This window comes from Elaeis guineensis, chromosome 3 (assembly GCF_000442705.2).
Source record: "Elaeis guineensis isolate ETL-2024a chromosome 3, EG11, whole genome shotgun sequence".
Classification (NCBI taxonomy): domain Eukaryota; kingdom Viridiplantae; phylum Streptophyta; class Magnoliopsida; order Arecales; family Arecaceae; genus Elaeis; species Elaeis guineensis.
The window spans coordinates 104626313-104636747 of NC_025995.2; the positions used below are offsets into that span (position 1 = coordinate 104626313).

A 10435-nucleotide genomic window follows, 5' to 3' on the forward strand; every position below is an offset into this window, starting at 1 on the left:
GTCCGCTGTCCAAGAGCCTCCTGCTCCTTCTCTCTCAGCGCTTCCATCTCTCTCTCTTCTCTCGGGTTCCTCCGTACGGTGTTTGCGGCAAAACCAGACCACTTGTTTCTCTGTTGCCTCACAGGCCCTTTTAAAGGGCTTAAACCCTGATTAGAGATGGATTAGGAGTCCTAAACAAAGCCAAATAACCCCCTGGACCGTCGGATCAAAACCAGAACGTCCCTGGGCCCTCCAATCATGCTCCGATCTACGAAATAGTATCGTGAACCGTGAAAAATGCGTGGACCGTGAAAAATGCATGGAAAACGTCCACGTGGTCCACAGGCCCAGTCGTGGACCGCCCGATCCACGGTGGACCGGGGTGCAGAGCCCAGGCAAGGTGCTTGGGCCTAGGCCGGCCCGCGCACGGGCTGGGCCACGCATCCGGCTTGGCCGCACGCTCGTCGGGCTGCACGCCTGGGTCGCACGTCCCGCGCGTTGGCCCCGCTTGGGCCGCCAGCCACCGGCGGTCCTCCACCACTTCGGATTTCGTACCGACTTCAAAAGCTTGTATCTTCTCCATCCGAGCTCCGTTTCAGGTGATCTTGATCTCGTTGGACTCCATTTTTTACCGCGAACCTCGCTGTGGGCTCAATGTAGGCTGAATCTCGAGGCGTCAAATCTTAACAATTTAAAAGCCGGAAAAGGTAAACATTCTTTAGACAAGGAAATAGCTGATTAACTTAAATTGGCAGAGAGAATGATTCCCATGATCCAAATTTCATTCACCCAACAACAAGTGGGGGAGAAGCACAAATGCAACAGACATTTCCTAACACTTGTACAGGACATCAATCCACCCCACCGACCTTTACAACACCCACCCAAAAAACAAAGAAAGAAAAGATAAGGGGAAAAAAAAAAGAAAGGAAAGAAATAAGAAGAAAGCGCCTCTTGTTACTTGCTTATATTGCCTTTATTGTATGCAAGCAATCAGGGCAGCTGACAGGAACCTAATTTCAACTTGTTATATCCTTTATAATGTACATCAAAACTACTAATCTGACAGGCTCTTTGTAGCTTAGCTGCCAACTTAGGAAGGCTAAACAACAGCTCATGTCATTCTCAATCAAACAATCAACCCGACATTTAATCATGATTCCATGGAATTGGAGGCATCAAGCCTGCTGGATTTTGGGCAGGACTACTGAATGCAATTTGCAGATTGTTTGGAGGAGCTCCAGCCTCGTCAAAACCCCCAATTTGATATTCGAATGCAGCACTTTCTTGGATTACAGTACTCCATGGCAATGATTCCATCCCACCTTGATGCACTGATTCATCTATCAAAACATCATCAGTGTTAGAACTACTAGGACTTGAAGAAATATGAGGACAACTTTAACAAAGATAATTGAATTTACTAATGGTTTACTAACTTTGAAGTAGAGGAACGTTAGGATTGGGCAATCCATCAGCTTCTTGCAGCTCAATCCCGTTTTGATATGCCTCTCTGACCAGCTGCTGTACATAAGTCTGAGAAAAAATCCAGGTATACAGATGTTAAGCATTGTCGACACAGAGCAAGAATTTATTACTCAAAAAACAGAGGACAAGAATTTGTGATGATTTGAATGCTTACTTTCTGAGATCTGCTGAGATCATTTAGCGGGACCATCATGCCATCAGTCATAATTCCAACAGCTTCACATATGGAGTTCAAGAGAAGGGTAAAACTGGGCCCACGGCTGAAGTAAATCTTTTTACCCACGTCGCAGGTTCTGGCATGACTAATTATTCCCTCCCATGTCCGGTCTGACATATTAACTCCCAATATCTGATGCATAGGAACAAGAAGAATAAATTAGATAATATGGAAATCTAAATAGCATTTTCTCATTGGGTATATTTGGCGATCAAGTTGTGGCTCTACCTTGCGGAGTTGATCAGGGTCGATAACCAAGTGCTTCAAGAAGTCCTGGACCGTCTTAATATTCTCAGCTTGTAGTTTCTTGTGGAATGCCCCATCTTTTCCTATCTTCTCTAGTCGCCATACCTCGTCGTTGAGAGATGGTGGATAATGCTTCCTGTACACTGTATAGGAACATGATGTTAATTGAGCTGGTCAATTTCTCGGTTTTTAGATGTTGAAGTTTTTTTTTGTTAGAAAATATGGCCATGAAAATCTTTGTGGTTCACATGTTATTTTCAAATCGGAAGTCCAACTGTCTTTCTTGTTCCCATGTTAGTTTCGAATTGGTAGTCCAAGCATCCCCTTAGCACTAACTAGTGGATGGTGGACCATGGCAAAAAGAAGTTGATTAGAAGGCTACAAGCATCATCTTGTAGGCTTCGAGTCTTCCATGTGCTTTAATAATGCGGCGAGGCTTTGAACAAGACCCACTTAGATGGGCCTTTGAAAAGGCCCACAAGCTCATCATCTCTTGATAGACTGTGGTGATGATGATCACGACAGGATTCTGTTTCCTCCTCTTACAACTTATTTCCTAATTGGAACCAAGTACGCCTTATAGTTTAAAGCTCATGTAAGAAAATTTAATCAATGAAATGACATGGATGAGATACTAAAAAGTACTGGCAAAGATATATAGCATGCTTACGTTCCCCTCGGTGATCTTTAACCATGAAAGCTACGGTCATGGCTTCTTTGATTCTTGGTCCATTATAGCTCCCTGGCACAACTCTTGCACCTATCCTGAAGTGCCTGCATCTTATCCAGCTCGAATTGTCGGTAAATGTGAGATCCGAGATGGAAGCACTTCCATCTCTTAGTGTGAGGTTGATTTCTCCTGTAATCAATGGCCTCTTTCCTGTCCTTTCTTTTACTATGCTCTTCTGGAACCCGGTGCTCGTCCAGTCTTCGAGATCATCAGAAGGAAAATCGCCATCAAGGACCACCACCTCTACTTTGAGAGGTGATGGTATCGAGGACAGAGGTATTTCTCTGTCATGGTTATCTACGAGGAGGACCTGGAGAGGGTTATTATCCTCGTCTTCAATCTTGCTTCCGGTGAAGACCGGGAGTGATGGTTGTCTTTGGAAGATTAGTTTCATTCTTGGTGGCTCAGCTGCTTCAATGTGCATTTGTGAAGGCGAAGGCCTGTACAAGAATTTCATAGCAACGTGGTCAATCAATTTTCATAAAAAAAAAAAAAAAAAGGAAAGAAAGAAAGTTTAGAACTCGTCATTAGGATTGGGTTTAATCGTGCTTTGTTTTTTCAGAATAGTTCTAATTAACCTTAGGTGAATAAAGAAAGGGACTAAAAGATACATGAACTATTCTACCATTTTTTTTGATAAAAGGAAAGTAGTAGAGAACTACCGCCCAACTTTTATTAGAAGAAAGGATTACAAGAATGTATAAGATGAAAGAGGGAATTAAAGAATAGAAACAAAGAAATAGAGCAAAGAGATAGGATACCCAACCTCTCATAAAAGAAAATACAAAAATATGTAGAGAGAAGAGTTGCGTGCTATACCTGTGAAGTAGACGCGTGCTATGAATTAGTCCGCGTTCCACCTCCTCTTGCACCTAATCGAATACAGTAAACAAGCTTAAAATAAAGTTCTTTGAAGAAAATAAACATTGATGCAACTATTTCCTCTGCTTCTTTGTCACACTCATGGTTGTTCCGGTTCTTGCTCAAGCTAAAGGCCATGCTATGTAAACATATAGACGTGGTATATGGAACAATTTTAATAACAATGGATGGGCGAATGGGTCCCACTCTCTTTTTTTTTTTGCCCCCCGAAGATGTCGGATGGAAGAAAAGTAAATCTAAACTTTTTTTTTTTTTTGAGCACAACGACAAGCATTGCTCATTAATTAATGTAAAATCTTTTGATGATCTAAGCATGCCCTGTAAGAGATTTCGTCATACCACTTTACGAAGCAGTGGTTCCAAGGCCATAAACAAGTTTTGCAATGACTTCGCCATCATGGCCTCTCTGATCACCCTGTCAGACGGCAAGGAGAAAACGTCAGATAAACCCTACACTGATTTTGCCATCGTCTTTTAAAATCTCATAAGATACCACGTATAGAAACAATATATGCGGCAAACGAGTATAAACACTCACCAAAAGGATTTCACAAAATTGTGAATAATTTTAGGTTATGATACAATAGGAAACATAACAACATGCCTGATTCCAGGGTTATACTGCAAAGTACTCCATATAATTGGCCCAGAAACCGTATGGTCTGGTAGAAAAGCTAGACGCTTCAACTGAATGATCTTTACCGGATGAGCTTGCAAGCAGTAAGATTTGCAAGGTATCAAGTCATGCTTGCATAAATGATATCATAACCTAGTCATTACTAAGTTGTCATGCCTAAATATCTAGTTAATTTTTCATTCTTATTCATAACTTAGTTATTAAATTTATCTATATTCAACAATGAAATTATGAGAAAAGACACATCAAAATGTTTTCTTCCCATGAGAAGATATAGAATACGCAAAAGAATGATACAGAAAACTGTTTTTATTTATATATTTCAATTCAAAACCTCATTAAGTCTTGATACGATTTTTCAGATTCTAAAAACATGCTCTTTTCCTTTAGTACAAGAAGAAAACTTCCAGCAAACATTAGAAAAAAAGGTTGAGCAGAGGAAGGGTATTAGGATTACGAACGTTGAGAAAGAAGGCAGGCGCCGCATCCGTTTGTCCTCCGACCGATCCTTGTCTTGATCGGAGTCATCAAGAAGCCTTTTAGCTGCCATATTTTTTTTCTGTCTAAGAAGGAATAGAAAAGCTGGGAGATTTTAGTGGGCAGAAGAGGAGGTTGGAAAGAGTCGAGGCTTGGAAGGTCGTTAGGACAAGAAGGACTACGGAAGCCAAGGGGGATGGCCGAGGTCTTATACACAAACAGCAGCAGTGGGACCGTTTTGTTTAATCTTCTTTAGAAGGCGCAGGGAAGGTGGCCGGAAGGTGCAGGGAAGGATGGTTTAGTTCCAACAGGAGACCGACCCATGGTGAGCTGATGCAATATTTCCTTCCGATGTCACTAACTTTAACGGTCAACCGCCGCAAGTCTCTCCCTAACATAGTTGGTATCCAAAATCCATGTTGTTAGCATACCGCCTTCCCTCATTCTTACTAGAAACAAGTTGTACTTTGAATTTAAAAATAAATCTTGGCACATAAGTGGCAGTGCACACAAGAGAAAGGGCAGATGATTATATTCATCCACCTAATTTAAAATATTTTGGACTCTTATTTCTTTCTTAATACTTTTTTTTTTGAAAATTTTCTTTCATGCGGCTATAGAAAAGATGGACAAATATCATTAGCAACAATCTACTAGAATTTGGTTTTTGTAATAGCAAAGTGATAGTGTATTACAAATTTAATTTGACCGTTTGAATTCATGTTATTTGAGCTCTTGTTGATATAAATAGAGATATACATATCTCATGATCTTAAGACCTCCCAATCATTGATGTGGAAACACTTCTTAATTTCACTTATAATAGAGAACAACACAAATCATCATTTTCTAAAAATTAAGAACTAAATAATGTGGATGAATCTACCTAATTCATTTAAAGTTGTTGTCTTCTAGAGAGAAGGACGCGGCCCTTTTTTTTATTGGTATACAAAGAGAACAAGAGTATTGATGACATGCACTTCACATAATTTTTTTATCATGTATAAAAAATCATAAGAGAATTCATAAATACAAATTCTATCCCTTTAATCTGGGATGCTAAGTAAATTCTTTTGGATTTGGAATATCTGTTAAAATTGTTGTTTCTTTATTTTCTTATTTGTTTACAAAATGATAGCCGAAAATTATTTTTTTAGACATAAAAATTAGTAACTTTTTAAAAATAAAAACTCTTTACTTATCATCCCTGCGATCATTAATACTAAGGCTCCAAGTCATCGAGCCCTCATACATTCAAAGGCCAAATAAACAATGTTACAAACAAAATTATGTAGCCTAGAAAGTCATTATAATGTGAGAATACATAAATTAACTCAATAAAAGGAATACCAATTACTTAATAGATGTAATTAATTGCAGGTTATTTTCTCCCGGTCCTTGGGGAGCGCATAATGCATTTGCTTTCTCTCAACCGGCGGTTACCAGAATCACAAAGTACCCTTGCCTTCCCAGAGGACCCTGAAGATCCTGCCAATGTGTATGTGCGTTCTCTGGGCATCTAAACGATTATTCTTTGGGTATCTATGCAAGCATGTAGGAACGCCCGGTAGTAACTTCTCTACCAACCCATCATGGAAAAATCCTATTAAAAGAAGAAGACAAATGAAAAGGACTGCCGGGTGGGCCCAAAGCTCGCTGGCAGTGACCAATTTGTCTCGGTAGTAACAGTGACCGAATTAAGAAACGATCGGTCTCTCCATGTTGGTAGAGAGTGGTGGGCCTTTTTTGGGTCCCTGGAAGGACGAGTTGGGGATTCTTGGGGACACGGTTTGTTTCAAAAGCCTCCCCGCGTTGAGAGACGCGTGACACGTAGGTGGTGACTTGACTCAAGATTTTGGAAGGCTGGTTTGGGCTTTTGGTCATGACATCTATGCACAGGATTCAATCATTAACGCGTCCCACTTTTTGTTTTCTACGTATATGGTAGACAAATCTTTATCAGTAATGGGTGGTTATAAGATTTCATTGTCAGAGGAACCTACCAAATAGATCTTATACTACTCCCTTTCCGCGTGTGGACTTGGCAGTAGTAGCCTCACCTTTAACATAAACACAAGCAATTAAGTAATGTGCTAATTATGTGGCTTTGATTCCCATGAATTATACCTGCTCCTCGGTTTCTACCAAGAATATAAGACTGGAGCATTCATGGAATATAAGTCAAGAGCAGACTTGATATCAAGTCGTCAATGATATAGAATAAGTAATGCCCTTACTTTAGGCCATCATTGTACACATTACAGATGTATAACCAATGAGCCTTGAATTGATTAGCAGCAAGTGGTAATGGTAGAATGTTTGTTTAAAGAATTTGCATATGACTCACATTTGGTTGATTCTACGATGATTTTTTATTTGCATGCTTTTGAATAACAGTACTGTCACATCCCAAACCCATCATTCAGATCAACAATATGATATGGCTGTATGAATCCTAGAGTGATACCCTATAAATCATGCAAAATTTATAAAATGACTCCATCATTCAAACTTCACATTCCAATCCATTGAATACTATGTATCCTACGACTCTGAAAAAAAAAAAAATCGAGATGCGAGCTTTGCAGTCCAATGAGAATCTCATTATATTTATACCACTATAATAATATAACTCAAAAATAATGAATGAGCAATATCAAAGAGAAATAATAAACCATAAAATCTCGTATCAAGCATTTAATATAACTCAACAGTTATATAAACATATATCATAAATTATATATGATCATAAATTCATCGATTCATATGATCACTTACAATTTACATTTCAATAACATGATTCGAATCGATAGTTATCTTTTAGTTTTGTATTAATCATGGTCACACTTCAGTCAGTGACTGACAAACCATAAATCATACTTCGATCCATAATTACAAACTATAATATTCATGCTTTGACCCATGATAGCAATTCACAATATTCATGCTTCAGTCCGTGGTGGCAAACTAAGATATCCATGCTTCGGTCTATGATGGCAAACTAGGATGTCATGATTCAATTTATGAATGACAATCCAAGATATCATAATTCATTCCATAACTGACAATCCACATCATGGCTAGTCCAAATCCTCTTGCATAATTAATAAACCATTCAATAGTTTGTAGTACATTTCTTGCTCAATTTCAAACATTAGATATCGTATTTCTAACAACTAAAATGGTCAACATGTGATATATATATATATATATATATATATATATATATATATATATATATATATATATATATATATATATATATATATATATATAATAAAAAAATCATATATCCATTGTAAAGCCATAGATTATCATGTATAGTAGAAAAATATACATGTAGGTGACTATGTAAAGAGATCCTTATTTTGATCAGTTTTAAATTCAAGCACAACAATCAATCAGCTTCTCGATCTATAAATTCATGATAAGATATTCCACTCGACACTTTTTTGTGCAGATTGTTGCATTTCTACATAATTAATGTCAAAATAAAAATCATCAGCAATCATAGATGGTGGAAAAATAAAAATAGGTGGTTGTAACCTTATAGATCTAGGACCCTTTCCAAGGTCACATGATCGATTTGAGTTTATCTAGACATCTAGATCCTCTGTTGGTTCACAGAATTTTTAAAGAAAGAAATTCATAAAGAGAGAGAAATAATCTAGAGAGAGAAAGTTATTAAGAAAAATTTATAGAAAGAAACTAAGGAAAGTAAGTGAAGAGAGAGAAAGAAGAGAGAGGGAAGAGAGAAACTCTCACTCCTTTTTTCTTTTTTATCTTTTCTTCTCTTTCTCTTGTTTTCTTCTTTCATCTTTATGGAAACAAGAGAGAGGGAGATAGGGCTATAGGCCAACCACCTTGACGATGGCAACCTTAGTGGCTCCAGTCCTTAACAACCCAAGTACGATCATGTCCAGCAACAGCAGCTAGTGGAGTGGAAGAAGAGAAGTAGATAAGAAGAGGGGAAGATTTTGTTCACCATCAGACGATCTCCAGTGGCAATCAAGCGATTAAACCCATTAACGATGGTTGATGGACTCGGGGATGGCTATGGAGAAGAGATTAAGGTGGATTATCTCACCTCTAATGATAAATTGGCAGTGAATCACGGAGCACAATCAACAAAAAATAAGAGAAATTTAGAGGTTTTCCCCTAATGATCAATTGAGGAAGAGGGGCAACTCATTTAGAGGGAAGAAGGGAGATACTTTATTGTCAGGATCTAGAGCTCCAAAGAGTCCTAGAATCCCTCTTTATCTCGGACTTGGGGATGAAGAAGACTCCTATCGAAAGTCTTCCTCTCTCAATCGCATGTCCCAATAAATGGTTAACAGCCTGGTGGTCGGTTCAGATAGGCCTAAATTAGGTCGGGTTGTATAAAAAAATGAACGTGCAGGTTTGATATATTGGTTGCAACAATAATGTAAGCTTTGCACGTTGCAAGTTAGATTAATTCTTTATGCACTGTGTGCGATGCAAAAAAAATGCACCACTTCACCATATTACGCCATGTAGTGCAATTAATAAGGAGACAAGCATTTAATACAGTTAAACTATTTTTTTAAATTTTTTCTAACCAAAATATCTTTTTTTAATGTTATAACATCGTATTACTTTTTTAGAAGATACAACAGGATATCCTAAGATACAAACAGGATATCATGATATTATTATGTCGTCTTGTTAGCTTTTTATGATAATCTGATAATCATCTATAGGATGCAACAGGACGTCATAGGATTGTAACATGATGTCATAATATTATTATGACGTCCTGTTAGCTTTTTATAACATCTCGATAATTGTCTATAGGATACAACAGGATATTATAGGATTATAATAGGAAGTCATAATATTAGAATGACATCCTATTAGCTTTTTATAGCATCCCGATAATTGTTTATAGGATGCAACATGATATCATAAAATCGCAATAGAAAATAATATTATTATGACTCTTGTTAGCCTTTTATGATATCTTGATAATTGTCTATAACATGCAACAGGATGTCTCGGTAATTATCTATAAGATGCAATAGGATGTCATAGGATTGCAACAGAATGTCATGATATTATTATGATATTCTATTAGCTTTTTATGACATCTTGATAATTATCTATAGGATGCAAGAGGATGTCATAGAATTATGATATTTTGTTACAATTTTACAACATCATGTTGCATCATATAAAAAACAACAAGATGTCATGATATTAAAAAAAATATTTTAATCAAAAATTTTAAAAAAATAAATTATATTAAATATTTATCTTCTTATTAGTTGCACTATGTGATGCAATGTAGTGAAGCGGTGCATTCTTTGTGCACCACATGTGGTGCACAAAGAATTACGTACCCTTCCAGACATGTGGTGCACAAAGAATTACGTACCCTTCCAGACTATGCATAGAAAGCCCGCAAAAAGTTGGTTGGAATTATTAACAGGTTTAGATAATTAAAGAAATTAATATTTGTTAAGAAAATAAAATGAGATGTTTTATCTGTACTCTATTAACAAAGATTATTGCATGTTAGACTTTTCTCGTTCAATGATTCCAATCTCGTTTACCGCCTCTCCCGAAAGTACCTTGACCTTTCAGTTGTCAGAATACTCTAACTCCATATATGACTAATATTTCCTCTACTACATCAGCAAAATAAGTATCAACATTAGATAAAGAACCACTGTTGAAGTTAAACGTTCATTTAGACTCCAAGAAATCCCTTGTAATCTTTTTATTTTTCACATTGAGAATAATATCATCTTAACAA

General features: G+C 37.3%; 1 protein-coding gene across 1 annotated transcript; it reads right to left on the bottom strand.

The window, feature by feature from the left end:
* Positions 1 to 918: 918 nt before the first annotated feature.
* On the bottom strand, positions 919 to 4846 carry LOC105041252 (protein SAR DEFICIENT 1). The gene is made up of 8 exons (XM_010918133.4): positions 4641 to 4846; positions 3882 to 3957; positions 3480 to 3532; positions 2601 to 3100; positions 1913 to 2073; positions 1622 to 1816; positions 1419 to 1515; positions 919 to 1322 (listed from the first exon to the last, which is right to left on the bottom strand). The coding sequence occupies exons 1-8, from the start codon at positions 4727 to 4729 to the stop codon at positions 1129 to 1131; spliced, it is 1365 nt and encodes a 454-aa protein (XP_010916435.1). The 5' UTR covers positions 4730 to 4846; the 3' UTR covers positions 919 to 1128.
* Positions 4847 to 10435: the final 5589 nt, after the last annotated feature.

Bases quoted from the DNA above. Each gene is read 5' to 3' on its own strand.
- LOC105041252 (XM_010918133.4), bottom strand. From the start codon at position 4,729: ATGGCAGCTAAAAGGCTTCTTGATGACTCCGATCAAGACAAGGATCGG. The intron at 1,817-1,912 runs GTAGAGCCACAA...CCTATGCATCAG, and splicing joins ACCCTGATCAACTCCGCAAG to ATATTGGGAGTTAATATGTC. The intron at 1,516-1,621 runs GTAAGCATTCAA...ATTTTTTCTCAG, and splicing joins ATCTCAGCAGATCTCAGAAA to ACTTATGTACAGCAGCTGGT.